Genomic DNA, 24,393 nt, shown 5'->3' with positions numbered 1-24,393 from the left:
GTAACAATCATTGAAGGATGTGTCCTAATTCTATATTATACAAAAGTTTTGTTGTTGTTTTTGTTGTTGCCTGTTTTAATATCAATATATTAGAGGGTTTGGGATTGATACACTACCAGAGATTTCTATTTGTTTATTTATTAAAAATTTGTCACATCGTGACAGTGAAGACATTTAAAATATTTATATTTCAAATACTGTTCTTTTGAACTTTCTATTCATCAAAGGATGCTGAACAAATGTAGCATGGTTTCACAAAAATATTATGCAGAATATTATTCAACATTGGTAATATTAAGAAATGTTTCTTTGAGTGAAATTTCAGCAAATTAGAATGATTTCTGAAGGATCATCAAGTGACACAGAAGAGTGGAGTAATGATACTGGAAATTCACCTTCGTCGTAACAGGAATAAATTACATTTTTACAATTCAAATAGAAAAGTTATTTAATTGTAATAAAATTTCTCAATATTACAGATTTGACTGTATTTTTGATCAAATAAATGCAGCATCTCTTTCAGAGACTTCTTTCAAAAACATTACATTCGTATTTTTTCCTGTCTTGTAAATCTTTGCACTGGCTAGTAATCTGACCCAAGAGCTGCAGTAAGAGGATGAAGGTAATTCTGACATCTATTATAGTTGTTTGGGATTTTTCAGACCCCTAATCTTAAGTAAATGTAAAAGCGTTATAGTAGCCAGTTATGTGCCATTCTTTATTTGTTTTGAGATTTTGAAGTGGGCGTGGTCTCTTACTTCTGAGGCAAGGGACCTTAAATTTATTAAAAATATACTATTACAAAGCAACGGAAATCCTAAATATGAGTCATAATGCTGGCAGCGTTTCAGTCTGATGATATTTTGCCCAACCAGTAAGGTTTTTGTGGTTGATTTTGTTTTAGACTGGCCAGAGTGTCCTTGAGAAGTTACATTAATTTTAGAGCTGAATGACTGGTCTCTATATAACAGATTTTTCATTTACCCGATTTAATCCGAGTATTGATGTTTCATTTTGACATCAGTTATTGAAATGGAAAAGCATCTTTCGTGATACATCATCTGGAAGTGCTAAATTCAAAAAGGGAGTAACAGTGGAAAGATTATTATGCCTGCTAGACATGTGTGTTTTTCAGATAAACGGATTAACTTTCTCAGCCAACCTCATTCTCATCACATATGGTGTTCCTTTGTATTTTCGTGGAATTTTGTGTCTATCTACTGTTCATTTACAGATCTGAAAAGTTATGGTTTACAACTATTTTGTTGTCTTTTAGCAGCCAGGTGGGGGCAGTGTGTGTTGGATAGAATGAAGAGTCTAAAAAGTGAAGCCACTGTCAAAACCAAAGTCAGTTCATGTAGAATGAACTATTATTGCAATTACAGACAAATTAAAGAGATACAGAAAAATGTAAATGAATAATATTTTCTGACCCTCTCAAAATCGAATGGGGTTTTTGATGTAAGAATTTATAAATCCAGCTGCTTTTGCTAAAGCGAGTCTACCAATGAATGCCTCTCAGGTAGATTTTGAATTGTATCACATATTCACACAGGATCTGACAGACAGAAGTGTATTTAAAGGGATACTTTACACATTTACTCACCCTCTTGTCATCCCAAACTTATATGACTATCTTTTTTGGGTCCAATGGAAGTCAATAATAACCAAAACTGTTTGGTTGCCAACATTCTTCAAAATATGTTCTTTTATGATTTGCAGGAGAAAGGAGTTCATACAGTTTTGGAATAATTTGAGCCAAGCTCTCATCATTCTGTGATCAGATGGGGATGGAATAAACTACACAACTTTTTAAAGTCCCCATGTGGTGAAAATCAAGTTTTTAATGTTGTTTATATGTCTATGTGAAGTCTAGACTGAAATTTTCATGTCGACAGGATTATTATACAACATAATAGTAGTGGATTGCAGAAAATAAGTGATGGAAATGATGATACTCACCACAAGAGGGATTAACACTTTACAGCTTCGCTGTTCGGCACAACTGTATTTTCCCCCCCTCTCTTGGAGGGCTTACAAACACTTTCCATCCTGCTGACCTATAATGAAATCTGCCCTCTTATTATTTCAATGTTATATGTGCGCGTATACGTTTGGAAGGGAGACTTGTATCCCTCTGTGTAGCTTCACGGATTCATCACAGTCAATCAAAACAGCTCAGCCTGCCAATAGCAGACAGATAATATTGACTGTCCTATTACCTCTCAGTCCTCTTTTGTATCTCTTCTCTCACTCTTTTTCAAATGCATGCGGTTGTGAGTCTATCTCTCTCTCTCTGTTATTCTCAGTTACTGGAGGGCACTGATGTGTAAAGCAATGTTGCTGTTTTGATTTAGACCTTAGTAAAAGCTCTTGGTCATGTTTGTTAACGGTAGAGCTTTGATTTTTGTAGGAATTTTGGATTTTTTTTCTTTCCTCTCTGAATGTGTTTGCTTTGCTGTGTTTTTATATTAACCCTTTGCACGTACTGTTGCCCTCTTCTCAAAATGGCCTATGCATCTCTTCCGGTCTGTAATCAATTCTCTCTATTCTTCTCCTCCAGGATCCAGACATCCTTTTCTTCAGAGGTTTCTTCTAGATACTGCACAAGCCTTCTCCTTTCCCCCTTTCTCCTTCCTTCTGTCCTCCTTCATTTCAGTTTGTTTGTGTATGCCTCTAAGATTTATGCTTTTTAGAGATGAAGATGTCTAGAATGAGCATTCTGTTGGTTAGCACTTAAAGTTTTGCATCTCAGTGTTGGTTGTTTTTATGATTTTGCTCAATTTTGACTGCGTTAGTTTCATATAACATATGTATATTTATAAATGTGACCTAAACTTGACAGCATCTTTCAGTAAGATATATAATACCGCTCAGAAGTTTGGGGTCGATACGATTTTTAAATGTTTTGGAAAGTAATCTCTTGTGCTCAACAAGGCTGTATTTATTTGATCAAAAATACAGTAAAAACAGTATTTTTATAATTTAAAATATTTGAATATATTTTAAAATGTAATTTATTCCTGTGATGGTAAAGCTGAATTTTCAGCATCATTACTCCAGTCTTCAATGTCACATGATCCTGACCTCCAGAAATCATTTTAATATGATGATTTGGTGCTCAAAAAACTTTTTTATTATTATTATTAATGTTGAAAGCAGTTGTGCTGCTTAACACTTTTGTGGAAACTATGATATATTTTTGATGAATTGAAAGTTCAAAAGAACAGCATTTATTTAAAGTAGAAATCTTTTTTAAATGTATTGTAAATACATTTTAGTAATTTTAGTAGTCTTTACTGTCAGTTTTGATCAATTGAATGCATTCTTGCTAAATAAAAGTTAATATCGTTTTTAAAAAATGTATATTATAAAACATTATATATAATATAAAAAAAAATTATATATATATATATATTATAAAATAATTATATATATATTTACTGTTTGACCCCAAACTTTTGAATGGTACACTCTTAAAAATAAAGGTTCCAAAAGGTTCTTTTTGCAGCGATGACATAGGATAACCATTTTTGGTTCCCCAAAAAACCTTTTAGTGAACAGTTCTTAAAAATATATATTTTTTTATAGTGTGAATAACATTTTAAAATTCTAAAGAACCTTTTGCCCAATTGAAAGGTTCCATTGATGTTAAAAGTTCTTCATAGAACCATAGATGCCAATAAACCTTTATTTCTAAGAGTGTATAGTGTATATCGATCTCCACCAGATGTGACTGGGTCTTCATGTAAAGTGAATATGGTAAATCTTCAAGCTTTACAAATTCCGAAGGCATTATTCAGTAAAGGCATTTGGCGTATGCCATGAAAACAAAAGAAAAACCTCTTTATAATGACTTCCACTCCATGAAGTGTGGAACAGCCCTCTAATTGCATCTAACATGCAATAAAAGTTCATAATTCAGGGAACAATGATGTGTAGACCATGGAACAAGGTTGGCAGGCAGAGCTGCTTTCTGTTGTTGTAATTAGAGCACACTGCACCGTAGTTCCTAACCATCAGAGAATAGATGTGGTGCTTCTGAAGGGACCAGTCCATAGAGAAACTCTCAGAGAGCTTGTCATTGGTGCTGATGTACTGATTACCTCAGAGGGATTCAGTTATTTTACAACGAACCAGATTGGCCTCAGACAGATCAAGCTGTGTGATTTCATAACTCAGCTAGAGCAATGGATGGCGTCATGTTGATTCGGGTTTTTTCTTCCTTTCTAAGTGTTCCAGTTCACACTGTTCTAGTTTCTCATGTAAGTCATATTGAGATTTAAAAGGCACTTATTTTTTAGACACGAGACAATATGCTTGACATTAGATCATTAGACCGTTATATGTCTCACAAATTTTAAAGAAAGTGTTTGGCATTTTTAAATAATTTCCTTAGAGAAATTTCGTTCAGTTTGTAGTGTCAGTTTGTCGCTCATCATGAGGATGAGCATGGTTTCTTCGTTTTAGGTTGTCAGAGCTGACGACATTGTATGGTGATGCATATTTAATAAAATGACTGAATAAAGAATAAAACACAGAAATATTTATTTTGACAGAATCATCCTGATTATATTGGCTTGCACGTTGCACCAACAAATGTTGTTTTATGAGTCATAGGAAGAAAAAGATTCTTAAGGTTACACCTGTGCATATTTTCTGTTTTTTACAGCACGCACGCATGCACGCACGCACGCACACACGCACGCACGCACGCACGCACACACACACACACACACACACACACACAAAGGCTGTAGTTCTCAGTAAAGGTCACTGTGCTGTGTTACTGACACCCTTAGGTGTGAAGTTCTCTCATCGTGGCATTTTCTGTCATTTCATTTTCTGACCATATATCAGCTCACAGTTGCAGATCAGTGTGACGTCTGACACTTGATGGCCGTAAGAAAGTGTCTCTCGCAAAGAGGAAAGACAGAATATGAGAGAGGGAGAAACCTGTCAAGAATGTGTGTTATTAAATGAACTTTTATAGATTTTGATGTGAATCATAATGCCTGTTGATTCACACATATTGCTGGATTTTTTGTGAGACTGCCTCTCTCTCCTTCTCTCTGTCTCTCTTTTTGTTTTCTTTGTTGAACAGGTGCCACTTTGACCAGCGACAATAGTGCTTTAAGTTTGTCTTTCATTTGCACAGTGGGATGTCGTCTGCTTCTGTGTGCCATTTGGAAGAAGGGAATTGGCAGAGGGCAGGAAAAAAAGAGAGGGAAATGTTATTTGGCACATCACCCTTGTTGATTTGGCGTTATACAAGAGAGAGTAAGGGCTTGTTGGTAAATATGTAAATGATGCACTGTGAAGACATCCTGCCTGGCACGATTCTTGAGCCAGCGGAGACACAAAGACGTAATTTAGAAAATAACTCCGCAAGGAAGTACGAAATAAGAAGAGAAGGCAACAATTACAGCTTAGTGTTGCTGTATGGACTTGCAGAACATTTTTTCATAACAAACTGGCAAAGGGATCATCTATATAAAAGTGAAAGTTTGATTTAGGCAAGTACAATTTGATTATAGTGATTAAAAATCCTGTTGTGTTTTGAGTTCAAGATATTATTTGTAATATCAATCGGATTTCTGACTACCTTTCTGCTGTGTGTAATAGACCTGTAATCACGGAGAACTTGTTAGGAAAGAGAGCCTAAAGTTAGTGTGATATACTGTATATTTTTTGTCATGGGACCATATTTAGAAAGAGCCCATCTTATTTCGCTTCTTGTGACCAAGACATTCACAAGATAAGATGAGTAAGATATTATGCTTTACAATAATTATAATTTCTGAAACTTTTTTCCCATGCCAGAGTAAGTTTTTATAGTATATAAAATTAGTTTTATGTTAAAGCAAATTTGAACAGGTGTAATAAATAGGTCATAAATGTTGGTAAATTGGTAAAGGGTAATTTAGCCTAAGAATAAACTATTAAATAAAGCATTTTCCCAAATTGTTGGCAAATGTGCTTAGTTCTGCCAACCCAAGCGAAAAAACTAAATCTATACCAAAATGTATTTAAAATACATTTATTTCATACTAAGTATACTACAAATCCATTAACATGTTTACTGACATTATTGCTTGAGACTTACTGACATAAATATTATAATTAAACTTTATTTGGAGTGCTTCTTTATTGCACAATGCATATTTCTTAATATTAAGCCTAGAATGTGTTTTAATATCACTATTAGTAAGGATAGTATGATCTCTGTATAATATCAGTGTACCTAAAGAATACTTGCAATAGTTCCACTTTAGCACAATCAAATATACTTAAGTATATCTTTAGTTGAACTTCAGCACTATTTCTGGATAACTAAAGTGCATTTAGTAAAAAAAAAAAAACGTTCCAGTTTAGCCGACTTAAACTAGGCTATACCAATTTAGTATACTAAAAGTACAATGGCAGGGTATTTATATTAAGTATATAAATATGTAAATGTTTTAAATCATTTTAGTATTTATTTTCACTAGGGAATGGTCCAATAATGAATAAACCCCAGAAAATACTATTAATACAATAATGTTACAAACACCATTTTAAAATATTTTGAGAATCCACTACTTTAAAATACTGTGAATATTAAGCCTTTTCTCGGATGGTTTATAAATATGTGAATTACACTGGTCTACATTTTTTTCAGAAGTCATGACACTGTATGACAGGGGTTCAAAACCCAGTTCCTGGAGGGCCACAGACATGTAGTGTAGAGTTTAGCGTCAACCCTAAGTAAACACACCTGATCCAGCTTGAAAACTACAGGTATATGTGTTGGAGCAGAGTTGAAACTACACTATGTAGGGCTCTGGCCCTCCTGGCACTGAGTTTTGCACTCCTGCGATTTCTAGAGCTGATTTAAGGCAATTTGTTCAGCAGAGTGATATAAGCTTCGTTAAGATTGCATCCATGACCATGACAACATGATGCAATTCATATCATGTATGACACGCAATACCAGCTTGCATCAATCATTGTTTTGCCTAAAAAGCAAGTACTGTCCAAACCCATTCATAGATCCAGTCAAAGATGTATTGTAGTCATTTCTGGTTTATAACTCACTTAACCTCCACCACTCAAGTCAAGGGTCGTATATACTGACCCACTAGCATATCTTGAAAACAAGAGCCAATCAACAATTTTAAGCATCATTTTCGTTCTCAGTGACCCAGAATTAGTAAAGTTTAACTACATTTATTTCAGAAGTATTTTGGCGGTAGACCATTGAGGTAAAATATCACTCAGAAATTATACATTATATTAAATGCTTTTCTCTTTTATGTGGATAGTTTTGTTTGCAGTGTAAAACATTCAGTCATTCTGGATTTGACAGCTTGTGGGGAAAGTTGCATCACATGACCACTTTTTTGAGGAGTCATAGCTTACCCCGCTATCTCCTAAGTCTCATTCCAAGTTAAAGTAATCTTCATTCAGGGCTGAATGGAGTTCATGTGCAGCTCACACAGCCGGTCACAAGCAGGAATGAATCAGGAAAGCTTACTGCTTTTCTTTTTACTCGTCCTTTTCATTTTTAGTGGACATGAAGGACATTAATTAAAAACCTGATACACTGTTAGATTGCCATTTAGATTTAATTTGATTGTTAATATCGATATACCTTTTAGTACTGGAGGTGTCTTTTGAAGCTGTCTCTCAAAGCCGTTTTGATTTAATCAGCAGGCAAATACTATAACATTTTAATTCAATAGAACAGGGCAGCAATTACTTGTGACATCAACGGATCTAGATTTACAGAGCAAAGAAGAAAGCCTGAACCTTCACCTTCAATTCAGCTATTTTAAATGTGAATTTAAAAAAAAAAATCTTATATAGTCAAAGGTTATTTAATTTGCTTGCTGGGAATAATTCACAACAGTGCTTCTGCTTTTTTACTTTGGAATGTTGATGAGGCTGGATTATTGAAGAAAAAAAAACTCACCTCACATCATTCAGAATGTTTTACATTTTTCTAGTATATTCATGAAGAACCAGAAGAATGAAGAATAACTATATTTTAGTCAGGTGCATTACAAAATGAATTCCTTTTACAAGCTTGTAAGTCTGATTAAAAAATCAAGTTTGTTAAAAATTAGTTGAATACTTTGGTATAAGTCTGACCTTTTTAATTGCTCTTTTTATGTGGAAAAAACTTTAAACACTTTTAAATTTTCCAGAAACACCAAATTGGGAAAGCAGAAGTACAAAATTCCGAATATGAAAATGTTAAATGTTTATCTAGTATTTTCCATCCAGTACAGTCATAAATCTAAAAGCACCATATAAATCTATAAACATGCATTTTAAATGGTTTATAGAACCTTAGAAACACGCTCTAAATGGACAGCACGACCCTATTGAAACATTTTAATAAGTGACAAAGACTTCAGACTTCTTGTTTCTTGTCAGGCTCCATTAAGGGCTCCCGTGCGTGGCTGGTTCGAGTGGCCCGCTATTGTCCCACAGAAGACCGGAGGGAGGAAGCGCTTCTTTGGGTGGTCTGACAGACCCCCGCGGCCCACAATAGAGCGGGGCCCAATTATGATGAGGACGTTTTTCTACTTGAAGGTTGTTGATTTACGGCTCCCAGTTCAACCGCCTGCAATTACCAGTGAAGCAGCCATGCACATTCAAAGCACTTTCTGTATTTAAAGTATGAAGAGTGAAAGCCCAATTTGTTGTTAAGGTAAGAAATCATGTTTTAGACATACAATTTGTTGCGTAGTAATTTTATTTGTCTGTTAAATACATTAATTTCACCGCATGTAAAGTAATATTCTGTTTTGGCCTCTGTAGGTTGTGATTTCAGTTGTGAAAAAGATTCTTTGGTGAACATTTTTATTCCAGCAGAACAGTCAGGCCTGACAGGCTTAACCGTAGAATCAAGGGCTAGTGGTAAACAGAATTATTATTATTAATTTTTTTTTTTTTACAAAGTTTGTGTCAAAATGATTATGAATGGTTTTGATGGCGATCTACCTCAATGTACACCATCAAAGTAGCCGCTTCTCTACGTCTCTTTGACGATGATTCTAATTATTATGTTTTATTAATAAATAAATGTTATTAAAATTATTATATTCGCTGCTGCTAATTATAGCTCTAAAAATATTACGCTGCTCATTGTTTTTTCAGTTTGTTAACTTTATTTGTGATTTTCTTGTTTCAACAACTTTATTTATAATCTGTTTCAAAAATTTAAGGGTATGAATAGCTTTGTTTTAGAAAATGTAGAAAATATGTCTCAGCAAAAAGACAAGTATGAAATTAATCTTCTATATTTACTCGCTTTACGGCAGTATTATTTAATAAAAAACTAGACTAGATTTGTCCAAATTATGTATACAACTTATAAAGCAACAAGTTGCGCAAGATGGATATAACAGTAGGCTATGCAAATCTAAATCCTTTTATACATCCCAAAATAGAACCCGCAAGTCAACTTATCAGAATTGTACCTTAAAGTTTTAGGAAACTGGGGAATTTTGCCCTGAAGTCATGCTACTCTGATGTATTTTTTCCCTATAGCCTCTGGGCAGATGTGATGAATTTTACCCTGTGGTTTGGATTACACTGTTGTATTTTACCATAAAGTTTATGGTTGTGACACTGTCAGGTGTTGTTGGTACTGAAGAAGCAGGTCGAAGGTTCAGATCTAATCTCTCTAATTAAGCTGTCTTGGTTGTAAAGCCGTGAGCTCTGAAACAACATAAACATGACGGGAATGTAGATTCCTTTAATAGGGTATTAAATCTCGAAATACCAAAAATAACAGCAATGACGAAGTCTCCATTCACTTCACTCAATCTTCCAATTTTTGACCCTTAAATTGTTAAATCATCTTATCACAAACGCAGCGCTATAACACAAAGAATGATTCTCCAATGGGAGTGTTTAGATGCCTCAGAAATATTAGAAATATCTGTAGTAAATATTTGTTATGGATCCAAAACAGATGGAATTTTGATGTAATGGATAAAAAACATCCAACAGCCATGCTCTGGTGTCTTCACAGCCTTTTTTAACTGCATACTGTCATTTATAGATCTGCTTCTACACTGAGTGGCCTTCACCTCAGAAACATTCCTTTCAGTGCCATTCCCCGGTATGTATCAGCGTGGGTCACTGTTGAAAATTACAGCAAATCTAAAACGAAACCGTATTCTGGTGCACACGATCAAGGTTAGCAGCCGCAGCAAAGAGCGTGAATATAAGTCAGAAAGGTTAGGAGAAACAGAAAGTCTGCCATTCTTAGGCGTGTTCCTTGTTTCTAAGAGTCCAAATGGACTTTTTTTTCTTTGATAAATCATGTTTCTGCTACGGGCCACTGACTTTCCAATGCAAAGACGTCGACCCTGTATAAAGAGAGGAATCGTATAAGATTTCTATACGCTATTTATACTCTGTCCTTTCACCAGAACGAAAGGGGGCACGCATCTTCAAGAGACTCGTTGAGAGAGCTGTTGTATTGTTTTATACAATGGATGTGAATTGAAATCATATAGCCTATTCAAAATAATCCACGCTATTTGTTCCATCTTCTTTGGTCTGTGAAACTAAAAGCATAGATCAAACTCTCGAGTGTCTGTTTATGTGCATGGATTCATAGCTCTGTTGATTTCAGAAAAAACAAACACACTCGGCTAATTTGCACTGATTTGTAGCATCTAATCTTGAGGTGTGTATATTTTTAGCCTATATGGGGACTCTCCATTGGCAAAATTGTTTTTCTAGTGTACTTACCCTATCCTCTGTCTCTAAACCTTCCCATCACAGAAAACTTTTGCCATTAAAAGTAACAAACAAAAAAAACCTAAGTATGTTTTTTTACCCATCTGATTTACGAGGACACAGGAACCATGTTTGCGTTGTAATACCCGTGTATTATAGACATTTGTGTCCTCATAAACCATATATACAAGAACACACACATACACGTAAGGAATCGTCCTCATCTGTTCTGCAGTATTTGCCTTCACCTCTGTGTACGGAGGGCAGGTGGGGGAGTAAAGTGAAAGAGTCTGTGAGCCTTAACAAGCTCCAAATAGAAAAAGAACATCATTTTCATTACGCTGCCAGACAAAGGCAGGGGCCTCTGTGTTTTTGGGGAGGTCTGCTGTGTGTATGTGTGTTTCCTTGGGATATGCCTCTTAAGCGAGAGCGTGCATACGATTGTGAGAGACTCTGTGTGTGTGTGTGTGTGTGTGAGTGTTTTTCAGGGACTGTCCTCTTTCCTGGCTGCTTTGTCTCTATTGGTATTGTGTGCTGCTCAGAGAAAGGACTTCCTGGTCAATAGGGAGTAGAGTACCATGAACCCGACAGCTCCCAAAACACTACACACACACACACACACACACACACACACACACACACACACACACACACACACACACACACACACACACACACACACACACACACACACACACACACACACACACACACACCCTTCTCAGCAGGCCGGAGAGCAGATAGAGAGAGACGACAGGATGGTGCATTTGTGAGGACTTGTTGCTAGGTGACTGACAGACAAATGCTCAAGTCAGGGCCTGTTTTTTTAAAGCTTAAGTCTATCTTTCTGAAATATTTGACTGATTTGAATAGATTCACAGGAAACATATAGGTTAGAAGCACGTCCTGATTTTGCCAAGTTAGACCCGTTCCTGTGTTAACATGTTTTTTTGATCCTGGAACAACATTCCTGTGCCTACATTTTTATTATAACTATGGTAAATGTGTATAGTATTATTTACTATACACTCATGGAAGTCAGTAGCTACCATCAACTTTCTGGTTACCAGCATTCTTTAAAATATCTTCTTTTGTGTTCAACAGAAGAAAGAAACTCATGCAGGTTTGGAACAACTTGAGGGTGAGTAAATAATGACAGAATTTTCATTTTTGGGCGAACTATCCCTTTAAGTGATTGCTGCAATTTAAAAATAACCCTATAACAGATGCCTTTGTCTTTTTAGCTGATTGGCTAAAGGGATTAACTTGTATTTCTTTACGAGCATAAATTGTTTTGGACAAATTCACTACACTAAAGACCACCCCTCTCTTTAACAGAAGAGATACTGAGAGTGAGACAGAGAAAAGATAGAACTAGTACATTGTTCTCTTGCTGCAGGGCTTGATCTCAGGTTTATGAGTCACTCTCTGCATGAGTATCACAGCACAACTCTCAGAGTAAAAGACCGCAGACGATCAGAAGACCTAGTGTAGCCACACACCACATTTACTGTGTGTGTGTGGGTGTGTGTGTGGGTGTGTGTGTGTGTGGGTGTGGGTGTGTGTGTGTGGGTGTGGGTGGGTGTGTGTGTGGGTGTGCCCGCCTGCCTGCCTGCCTGCTGGGGAGTCAAAGTGAGATGAGTCTGCTGTCACTAGCTATCAGAATCACTGCATCAGACACCACACATACACGTGGAAATAGTTTCTTTAGAGATATGACCTGTTTCTCAATGTCTCTTCTACTTTAGCTCAATAACACACACACAACTTGGACACATACTGTCACCAGTGACCAGTTTAGGATCTGCCTTAAATCTGTAATGCTCTCCAACACACAAACATGCAGTTTACCAATCTTTGTCATGAAAATCAAGTGTCAGTTTGGCATTTGACATATGCCCGAAGTAGAGAGATCACGCCTAGCCGTAAACATCCTACTGACACATACACACATGGCTGACCTTGTCATCCTCGCGGACACACACACACACACACACACACACACTGCTGTCTGTCTGTAAGCTGTGTAGCTGAGCTCATTCAACAGCTGAAAAGTCTGTTCATCCACTATCAGAAGAGGCGGAGATTATTTATTTCTCTGAAAAGCACAACAGCATCAGACATCCATATGTCTGACTTTTATTTTGCCCTGTTTAATAAAAATCCTTTATTTTTGAGATTATGGAGAAATGACTTGTCTGCATGCTTCTGGATAGTCTTCATAGAAAATATATCTGTTTTGGTCAATGTGTAAATGTTTTCCATGTCAAAAGGTGAACAATATTATACATTTTATTTAGCCGTTTTATTTTTTGTGCCATTTAGGGGAGGGTGTATCCAAAATATATGGAAGCTCATTTCTCTCTTTGGTAAAGAGAAATAATAAAAAAGGTAATCGCTTTTCTCATATGATTATTATTATTATGCTATTGTGCCTTTATTTCTTAAACTTACACTTCCTTTATTATAGTATTTTTTTTGATTGTGTGTATATATATATATATATATATATATATATATATATATATATATATATATATATATATATATATAGCCTATATATATATATGACCACAATTATAGGCAGGTGTAGGGAGAAAAAAATGCACTGTAAAAGTTATTGTTATTTTAACTGTAAAGTACTGTAAAATTAAACAGTAAAAACCTGTTAATTGGATAACAGTAAGTTCCTGTACTATATACAGAGAAAATTACGTATAATTTTACAGTAAAATACTGTTAAATGTAAAAATTTTAAGTAAAAAGAACAAATCAACTTGTAATTTACAGTGAAATGCCATAAACTGACATTCCCAAAATTCCCTGACACTTTACATTTGATGGATTTTAATTGAATTGTTTCTTCTTATTATTTTTTAACCAGTTATGTACATAAGGGTTTTATGTTACATCTTATGTTGTTAAATTAATGTTTATAGCATTATTTTAGTGTCATTTTGGTCCCACTTTATATTAAGAGGCTATATATGTGCTTACATTGCAATTAATAATTTGATACAATGGACTATGTGTACATACATGTTTTTACATTGTACTTATATTTTGAAAATACCTGCATGTAATTATACTGTTGACTTTTCCCTTACACCTTAACCTATCCTTAAAACTACTCAAACCATCTCACCTGACCCGGTCCCTAACCTTACCCGTATCACACCTCAATAGCAGCACAAGTGTTTTACAATACAACCTGAACACAATAAGTACATTGCACTTATTTTTTGATGTAAGTACATAGTACTTAAAGCCAATTAATATAAAGTCATTTTTAATAATTTACCATGATGGTGTTTTGTATTTGTGTGAATGACACTTTACGCCCTTCTATATGAATATTATTTACCTCAGCCTGTGGAAAGGCTACTTGTGATGAATTTATACCATGTGGTTTAACACCAGTGTTATTATGGTTATGTCAGTATATGCTGTTGTATTTACCTGGTCTTTTTTTTCTTTTTCTTTTTCCCCCTTTTTTTTGTGTGTGTAAATTATAGTTTTAAACTGTAAAATTTACAGGCTCTGTAAATATATTAACATTTTACTGAATTATTCTGGCATTTTTTTCTGTAAAATACTAAAACAGTATAGCTATTAAAATGTTGTAGCAGTCTCTGTGAACAGAAGATATCTGAAAAAATCAGGTGGTCTTTAAATGCTAAAGACATAGAGATGTGAGCTGAAGAGTTTAGTTCTCTTTTAATCTCCTGCCCCTTCAGGAGGTTACCTCTTCAATTTTGAGAAAAAAAAGTGACTTAGCATTAATTCAAGTTTTTTGCATTAATCAGTCTGTTTTCAGTGGGGGGAACACTGAGAGAAACAACAGTCAGTTGCAGTTACCCAAAACCAGAATGAATCATCTTTGAACCTCTGTTTTGTTCTTCTGATTTTAATCCCGTTTAGTAAAAATTCTTTTTGCAGCATTTCCTGCGCAGCAAAAGATTGATTTCACTTGTTATGTGACGATGTGAGAGATAACTGACTGGAGGATGACAGAGGATTTGGTGCGCAACAGATCCTGAGCGTCATTGACAAATATCTTGTAAAATGTGTGGTCAGTACCTCGCACTGAAACGTCTTTCCCCGCATATTGACTCTCTAGAAAAAAAGGTACAAAAGGTGTCACTGGGGCGCTATAGCATAAACCTTGTTCACAGCAGCGCCATCTTTGATTATTAACGGGAATGAAAGTGAGGTTGTGAGAGATAGACATGCATCTCTTCAGTGGGTTGTACTGTTATTTACTCTGTTTTTGGATTGTTCAGCTGACGAAACACAGCAAAAATACCTTTCCAAGAAATTTCAACAACATTTAGACAACATGAGCTGTTAAATTATAAGTGATCTGGGAGCTTTATACAGCGGAAAACACGGCAAGTCTATCCCTCATAGCCTTGCTTTCACACTTGTCATGGCGCTGCTCTGAATAAGGTCTATACCCCTTTAAAAAGGTAGTACCTCAAAGGTACATATTGGTACCAAAAGTGTACATATTATAGACTACCTAAATGGTACAAATTTGAACCTTTTTAAAGGGTACCGTCCCAGTGACTGCTTTTGTACCATTTTTTCGGAGAGCGTAGCATCTCCCTGATGCTTTATAGCCCTATACACAGAGTACTGATTGATATAAGCTTCATATCAGACTGTTTGTTTTTGTAGGGCTCTTCAACAAAGGTATATAAAGATGACATTAAAATTACATCTTCCCTCTTCTGTCATCACAGACACTCAGTTTTAAATGATGCTCTGACAATTAGCTGTTTCTTTGTCCCTCTTTATAAGTAAAAACGCAAAATATATGAGGACCTATATATATATATATAAATATAACTCACCATAAGTTGTACAAGCGTTGTGACTGAGCAGTGGTTTTCAGATCAGGGGTAAGTGGTGTGTCTAGTTGCTAGGTAACAGTTAATGTAGACCAAAAATGTCTGTCTCATTTGTGTCTTTGATGGACTAGATATTACATTGTAGGGTTTAAAAGCCAAGGGTTGTTGTTTTGCTGCTGTTTAATTTATGCCATGCAAATCAAAATGCTAATAGGGGCATTCCAGTATTAGTTAGTAACATTAGCAATTGGTGTGTGCTGTTTGTGACACTTTGTTCGCACTCGGACTACACATGGAGGTGTAGATTTCACGTCTTCGTTTTGGGGGTGTGTTTGTTTGAGAAAAAGAAAATAAATGAGAGCAGAAAAAGGGGGACACAAGATTTACTTTAGCAATGTCACCTGACGCAATGTATTTGATAGCATAACTGTAAAAAGTCATATGACAAACTGAATGATAAAGAAATAACCCTATTGTCTGATGGATCCTGTTGTGTTGGGAAATAGATGTCGCTTATCCCTGTCCTTCTGCTGGATAACAGAGAGAGAGGGAGCAGGATAAGCCAGAAGGGTCATGGGATAAGAGGTCTTCTCTGTTACCACAAATCCCAGATTACATCCAAACGGGACAGTGCCATGGCTGGACACCGATCTGTCATGAAGACCCGCCCACACACACTCGCAGAGGTCTGTAACTCATCTGGTTTGTCTATGTACCAAAGCAAGCAAAGACTTTATTTAATTGAATCTCTCATTCGTTTGCTATTATCTGGGCCAGTGGAGTATTAGCAATCCACTTCAGCTCTGCCCGACATGATATCTTAATTAGAACGTAAATCCCTGGTCTATAGGAGTCATCCAGCGTTCAGCCTCAACCAGCTGAGAGGACAACAAAGCGGATGGCACCTCTCAAATGTGTGTGTGCACTCTGTCTAAAGGAAACCGCTGGATTGACAGAAGGAACATGCTCAAAAAGCCCTCTGGTATGCAGAATAACCGTTTGGGTTTGGAAAGATTTCTTCAATGTTTTTGAAATAATTCTCTAATGCTCTCTAAAGGTTGCATTACAGTAAAAAAAAAAGTACCATTGTGAATAATTACAACTTAAAATAACTGTTTTCGATTTTATAATATCTTGTAAAATGGAATTTATATCTGTAATGACAAATCTGAATTTTCAGCATCATTACTCCAGTCTTCAGTGCCACATGATCATTCAGAAATCATTATAAGATGCTGATTTGATGCTCAAGAAATATTTTTTATTATGATTCAATGTTGAAAATGGTTATGCTGCTCAATATTTTTGTGGAAACCGTGATACATTATTTTCAGGATTGATGAATAGAAAATCGTATAACGCCAAACACTTGAATGGTCGTGTCTGTGTTTGAATCCAATAGTTGTTCCCTCCAGAGCTGATACTTATTAAATGAGGAACGGAGTTTTGATCTGCGCTGCAATGGGCTCAAACGGCCTTTGCCTGTTTCAGGTACAGTTATAAAATACAATAATTTTTGCCATTGGTTCAATTTATAAATTATATCCATGACAGACAATGATGCACTCTGTGTAATGGCATAACAAATTGTGGTTGCACTTATTAATTATGCCACTGTATATAAAAAAGATAGCAACATTTGGTTTCACAGACTGCCGCACTAGCCTGTTGTATATTCAGATAACTTAATTATATATATATATATATATATATATATATATATATTCTTTTAAGTTTTTCTTTCGTGGTGGGATTACAGGAGGAACGGTTCACAGTCTTTAGAGTTCTTGCAGGAAACTTTTGCGTTCAGTTTGTATTTTTCTCTGAGAACTGCCCTAAAGGATACCTATTCTTCAAAAGGTTCCAGCAATGGCAAAGTGCCTCATGTTTTTTTCTTCTTCTTTTTCCTTATATTTTCACTGTGATGATTAAACTACATGTGTGTACACTTTCTGCCTCTCATCTCATCTGACACCATATGGACATAGCCTACTATAAGCCTCTTCACTTAAAACTAATGCACTGGCATTCAACAACTTTACTTTTGGATTGTGTGAAGAAAAAATAACATAGACAGGTATTGTTTATGTGTATATTGTTTATGTTATATGTTGTATATTTTATATTGTAGCCTATATTCCTGTTTTTAAATATTCCTGTATCTAGAACATGGTGTTAGCGACTTCAAGTTCATGGGTTTGATCCTCAGGGAACAATATAATGATGATGATACAAATATGTTAAATGCAATGTAGCCTACCTTGAAATTCGCATTGGATTAAAGCATCTGCTAAATGCAGAAATGTCACTTTTTATAGGGACATTAAAAAATTTTCTTTATTAATGTGGAGGTTAAGAATTGAAATACTTTATGGGTTATGAAGCCTGATTTATGCGTGTCTTTATGTGTTGTTTCAGAGGACAAGCAGATAACAGAACTCTTTGAGTGTCACTCCATCTTCTCTCTCTCTCTCTCTCTCTCTCTCTCTCTCTCTCTCTCTCTCTCTCTCTCTCTCTCTCCTTTCTCTCTCTCTCTCCTTTCTCTCTCACTTGTTCAGGGATAGCGGTGTCAGGCATTATATGTGTGCAATCCGTATTATTCAGCTCGTGCGCGTTCCATCCCGGGCTCGCGCTTTGCCGTGACGCAGAGTCATTTCAGCATTTCGCCACTGAAGTTATGGAGCACAAGCAAAGATAAGCGGAACGAATGATTCTCCTTATTTTATTTGCGCGATAAATACCAAGCATAAGTGTCTCGTTTTGAATTTAAGTAGGGGCAGTAGTTTAAAAATAATTTTACTGAATATGAAGTGACAGTTATTTTAAGAGTAGGGTAGCAGGCTATTTAACTAGGCCTAAAAAATAGACCCCAACCCCCCCCCCCCCCCCCCCCTAATAGACTAGGCCTAGCCTACAGTATGAAATGTAGCCTACAGAACTCTGAATATTTCTGCTTCTGTCTGCTTCTGACCCATTGGTATTGTTTCTTTTCCCCAAAGAATGACTCATATAGCCTACTTAGAGGACTCGCAAATCCCTTGTTTCTGGTTATTTTACTGGTCGGCGTTTAAACTGTAATAAGATAGAATAAATGGACGCTTTAATCGTCTTATTGTGTCTACCGACCTTTCATTCTTATGGCCAACTGTCACGTCATTATTGTTTGGTTTTAACCCGCTCGGGCCTATGGATAATCGATTTACGGTGGCCAAACACAAGACGATCCTCCGCCTAGATTTAATAGGCTGGACATCTTTGCGTGTTCTATTTTTGACAGTCTGTCATTCTGATGTGACTGTTTTCAATCGCTTTGTAATGAAGGGTTGACATGCGATAGGTTTACTGTTAAGAAAAAAAAAAAGTCTTCCAACAAATATTTTAGTTGCCGTTGGACTTTTTCGACAACTTTAAATATTAGGCTAGGCCTAGGCTACTGATTAAGAAAACCGAGTTTAAAGTCGTTTCTAAATCACTATTTGTTGATTATATCAATGTTAAGCATATATATATATATATATATATATATATATATATATATATGCTATAGCCTATATATGATTTTTTTTACGGTGATTTTATATGATTTTAAGTTCCCCACCCTGACCTGCACATTGTAGGTTATATATGTGCAGGTCACTCAGGATGTCAGGATGCCACTTAGGATGACAAGATGTTAGACGCATCCGTATATTTTATATTATTAGTTGAGGTGCTATTAAAATCCTTTGGACATTCTGATTATCCTGCACGAGTCGCGTGGTAACAACAGTTCCCTATAAAGCTCATGGCAAAAGACGAACAATTCCATGCCCTACCTGGATATAAAACATACAGAAAGCACTTTCGGTTGAAGTTATGTAGCCTAAAATAATATTAGGCCCTTCCGACAGACTTAACTTTACCTCTGAAACGAGGCATGCCTTAATGAGACCGGACACTTTTAACCATCTATCATCTTAAGAGAGCAAAAAACGAAGTGCGTGATATTAAATCAGAGGACATATGTAGGCTACTAAAAAATTAAATCTACCTTTCATTGTAATGTTACGGTTTGGGGTTGTGAGTTAGTCCTGCCGCACAAGATATGCTGTATGTATGCATAACCTGATGTGCCACATTTATTTCTACATCCTGACAGTTTTTTTTTTACTTCCTAACAAGATTACTTTACCATGTTGTGATTTTAGAGATGACAGTTTATACTGACAACTCACGCTCAACTATTTTTTTTTTCTTCTGTGCATTTTTTAAATGATTTTTCATTGAGATTCCTTGTTTTGGGATAGACTAGGCCTATATTTCGTGCTTCATGACATTTTTAGTTTACTGAGACATACTATTTTTTATTAATAAGTCTATACAGTGTGATTCCGAACACTATTTCTAAGATTCGAAATCTTGGCAACAGAAATGTTAGGCGTTTCGTAAAAGCTATTCATTCACTTTTTCGCTGTGAAAATCATGCACATATTTTGTAAAAAGTGTAACTTTGAATAAGCAATCATTTTTATTCTTTATAGCCTATATGCTTTTCATATAGAAGGTCTTTCTAATATTTTAACAGACACTCTTTCCTATCGTTTTATCGACAACTCGGTGGGGGTTGCTTCCAGATTTCCACCAAACGACAACATTACATTCGGCGTCTCTGAGCAGCTCAAACGTAAAGGTCAAAACGACACTTTGACGTTTTCACTGAAAGGCGCTGTCGCGCGCTGGGTGGTGCTGAAATCTAGTGCAGCTTCACGCGTGATTGGCAAACCTGACAGTGATTGACGTGTGTCCATGGCAACCAGGCAGCCAATCTGACAACTCCAATAGAATATCGGCAGCAGGGGCTAAATGTTCTTTTATTTTGCTCCTCAGAAAACACCTTGCTTCCAGTTTTTTATGCTCACACTCAATCAAAGAAGAGATTTTGCCGTCCAGGCTGCTTGAGCCTGCCGCACGGCATCGCTCCTCAAGCTCGTTTTGTGACACTGCTGTTAACTTTTGCCGTTTTCTGACAGACAGGCTAAACAAAAAGACGGGGGATACAGACGAGGAGCAACATTAGAAAGGAGGGCCAAAGAAGAGAGAGAGATTGCAGTCTCCATGTTCCAGCTGCCCATCTTGAATTTCAGCCCCCAGCAGGTCGCGGGGGTCTGCGAGACTCTCGAGGAGAGCGGCGACGTGGAGAGGCTCGGCCGCTTCCTCTGGTCACTCCCGGTGGCGCCGTCCGCCTGCGAAGTCCTCGGAAAGAACGAGTCTGTCCTTCGCGCGCGCGCGGTCGTGGCCTTTCACGCGGGCAACTTCCGCGAGCTCTACCACATACTGGAGAACCACAAATTCACCAAAGACTCACACGCGAAGCTGCAGGCGCTCTGGCTCGAAGCGCATTACCAGGAGGCTGAGAAACTCCGTGGACGTCCGTTAGGACCCGTGGACAAGTACCGCGTCCGAAAGAAGTTTCCACTGCCTCGGACGATATGGGACGGTGAACAAAAAACACACTGCTTTAAGGAGAGGACGCGGCATCTGTTGAGAGAGTGGTACTTGCAGGACCCTTACCCGAACCCGAACAAAAAAAGAGAGCTTGCGCAGGCGACTGGACTCACACCCACACAAGTGGGCAACTGGTTTAAAAACAGGAGGCAGAGAGACCGGGCGGCAGCGGCCAAGAACAGGTATAGACCACTGAACTGGGATATTCGTTTTTATTATTAGGCTACTTAACTATCATTATTTTTATTCCTTAGAAGTAAACATTTGATTTCGTTGGAGTTTCTGTCGCAATTTAACTTAAAATGAATGTCAAAATCGACAGTGTAGTTGGCAAAGCTGCTTTTGTTCAGGTACCAAAATGTGCTTATTATTTTACATTACATCCTTGCTGATGCATAGCCTACTATTTCATGTCGGAATGGTTTATGACAATATAATAGATATAACAAATAAAAAATTATTTTCTCAGAGTTATGAAGATGCTAATGTGTTGAATCTGCTCTGATTCTCACTTCGCTTTATCAAATCGTTAAATATACAGTATGTTTTAAATCCTGTAATTCAAGGGTTTTTATATGCTGCGTATATTTCTAGTTCATTTTTTTTTAGCTCTATAAGAATATATGTTGTGTATCTTTGTTTGAAATTAACATACACTGTCTAAATTATATCATCAATAAGTTGACAACATTTGACATTGCTTTAACTTATCAAAATAAGTAAAGCAATTTTCAACTTTTTTTTTTAAGTTATACAAGATACAACAACTTTTTCAGTCAGTTTAATGTAATTTAAGTTGAAATGACTTAAACATCCAAGTTGATTATACTATAATTTAAGGCTGCATCTTTTTTCTTTTTTTTCAGTGTATGGTATTAAGCTGTATTAATGCTTTATGAAAATTCAATCTTTGATATTAGTTCATGCAAATGCACTTACAACCTCTAACATTTTCAATTGATTTAAGAGCATATCTTCGTCAAATGATTTTTGTAGTGATAATTCAATCTTAATCCAAGACTGATTAACTGTATATGCATCAGAGATCTGAAGACATTTTCACTCCACTGTAAGCAACGAGGGTCTACGTATCCTCATTGACATTTTGTATGGGTTCACCCCTGTAGGCTACAGCAGCAGGTTCTGTCCAGTGGCTCGGTCCGATCGCTGGGGGACGATGACACCACAGTAGACCGCCTGGGTCCCGCCTCAAGCCCAGAAGTCAGTCTCTCAAGCAAGGCGGCCATCTCCACCATCTCCATCACCTCCAGCGACAGCGAATGTGACATCTAACGTGACAGGCTTCAAAAGAGCAAACAGAAGAACTGTAGAGACAATCTAACTACTACAAAAATTCAGTGCCTGCAACCGGCCCAACGAGAGGCTAAAATGAAGGATGGAAAAATAGCGTCACACAACTTCATTTTTCAACCGTTGATTTGAACAAAATGCGGAGGCCTACTTCTCAAGAAGACAGGCAAAGGGAGTTTTTGAAATACAAAAAAAGAAAAGAAAGAAAAAAGATCGAATGTTCAATTTCGGTGGGCCAAACCTATTATTGTATGTGTGCGTACTTTATCATGAAAAGACTGAATAATGTTTTAATGTCCACTTGTCTTTTTTAATATATAAACGATGTTTATTTGATTATTTAAAATATCATCGGCCCCTAGGCCTTTTATTTGTGTGCTTTTTTTAAATATTTTTTGTTGTGCGTAATGCTGAGCGTCGTGAATTTTAAAAAATGATAACATGATTAAAGAAATAAAATCACTGTTGAATTAAATACGATCGCAAATTCGCAACTGATTTTTTACGACACTTATTCCAGTGTGTTCAGTAACATTAGTCAAATTGAACCATATAATATTATGTCATGTTTATTTTTAATGTGGGCCATCTGTCAAGCCGAAAGTAAACGTATGTAGTTTAAAATGTGAATGTCACATCATGCTGCAGAACAGATTTGGAACAGACGGGGATCAAATATGTTGCATGTTTTAATGCATCTCTGTGAGCTCAATCTCACTCATACTGGAGCGGTAATTGGCTAAAACGCTTGGCGTGGTGTAATGCGCTCTGACAGCACAGGGTCAGCAAAAGGCCGCGACGCTCTCCCGGATGTCAACACAACCCGAACTGTGATCTGCTGTTTAAATAGAACCTATATATGGCCCAAGCAAGCTTCATACAAATAATTTATCAAATGAGTTTGGAACTGATACGAATTGCTCAAAATGTATTAATTTAATATGTGATTTACAAGATTGTTTTACATAGGCCTATAACTTGTACTTTTCTTTTTTATATATAATATTTGTATCTTTAAATCTATATTCGCCTTTGTGGCATTGTCGGATGTACATTTTCTTTAAATCTACAGGTTAATTCGCCTTGTGGCATTGTTCAGATTTAAATTCTTCGACTGCTATAATCACAACAAAATACTGTAAAAAAATTATATGATCTATAAGTTATAACATATGTTTTTACATTGCTTTAACTCATCAAAATAAGTTAAGCAATTTTCACCTTTTATTTATAAGTTATTCAAGATTCAACTCATTTTAAGTCAGTTTAATGTAAGTTAAGTTGAAATTACTTAAATATTACTTTAAGGCATTATCGTAAAAAAAATAACTTCGTTTTCGTAATATTACTTATTTTCAAAACTTTTTATTTAAAAAAAATAGATTTTGTCTTTGTCAAGTGCCAGAAGCTATAGACAAAAAAAAGAAAATTATTTTTTTATATTCTTCCAAATTATTATTTAGATGAAAAATAACTGTTTTAAAATGTTTTATAAATATTTTATTTCAAAAGCACTACGACGCTGTTTTTAGTGCTCAAATCTTCTGATATTTATGTCGTAGGCTAATTGAGGGAAGGAGCAGGCGCAAAAACACAGCGCCTCTGTTTCCCAACTGCCTGAAAGGTTCACGGCGCGCACCTGGGTTTAACCCGCGCCATTCATTAACGCTCCCAATAAAAAGCACAAGCTGTATTTTTCAATCCCCATTCAGTCTGAACAACGGCGGGGCCAAACCAAGTGTTCATTCCGAGAAAAAGGAGAAAATAGGAGCCAAAGCGAGGGAGGGAAAGGAGCACGGCTTTATTTTAAACACTGGATACAGAATGGTGGAGAATTTCCGTTTCTTTTGAGCTCTAGGGAGTGCAGGGTGGGACGATGAAAACGTCTTTTTTAGCAGTCAATAAGGTTGTCAAATTGGTCAACGGTAATCAGCACTAATGACGAGTTGGAGAGGGCCGAGCTAACAAAGAACAACCCCGCCTTCCCCTCCCCAAACCTCAG

General features: G+C 36.4%; 1 protein-coding gene across 9 annotated transcripts in view; it reads left to right on the top strand.

Annotated features, from left to right (window-relative positions):
- LOC143744958 (homeobox protein SIX6) overlaps window positions 1–22,800 on the top strand; it is a 34,472-nt gene extending 11,672 nt beyond the window's left edge. The window contains exons 1-5 of one of the 9 annotated variants that reach the window (XM_077236699.1): window positions 8,583–8,698; window positions 16,103–16,282; window positions 16,447–16,578; window positions 20,610–21,262; window positions 22,208–22,800. In XM_077236699.1, coding sequence (XP_077092814.1) covers window positions 16,103–16,282; window positions 16,447–16,578; window positions 20,610–21,262; window positions 22,208–22,373 — 1,131 coding nt within the window. In that variant the 5' untranslated portion in view covers window positions 8,583–8,698 and the 3' untranslated portion in view covers window positions 22,374–22,800. Of the gene's footprint in view, window positions 1–8,421; window positions 8,699–16,102; window positions 16,283–16,446; window positions 16,579–16,998; window positions 17,088–20,605; window positions 21,263–22,207 lie in introns of those variants that run through there. The other 8 variants (XR_013205934.1, XR_013205935.1, XM_077236694.1 and 5 more) reach the window with 8 other exon arrangements.
- Window positions 22,801–24,393: the final 1,593 nt, after the last annotated feature.

Source organism: Siphateles boraxobius, unplaced genomic scaffold (assembly GCF_051911475.1).
Source record: "Siphateles boraxobius isolate OS27281-9 unplaced genomic scaffold, OSU_SipBor_1 20, whole genome shotgun sequence".
Taxonomy (NCBI): domain Eukaryota; kingdom Metazoa; phylum Chordata; class Actinopteri; order Cypriniformes; family Leuciscidae; genus Siphateles; species Siphateles boraxobius.
This window is presented reverse-complemented; position numbering and strand designations above follow the sequence as displayed.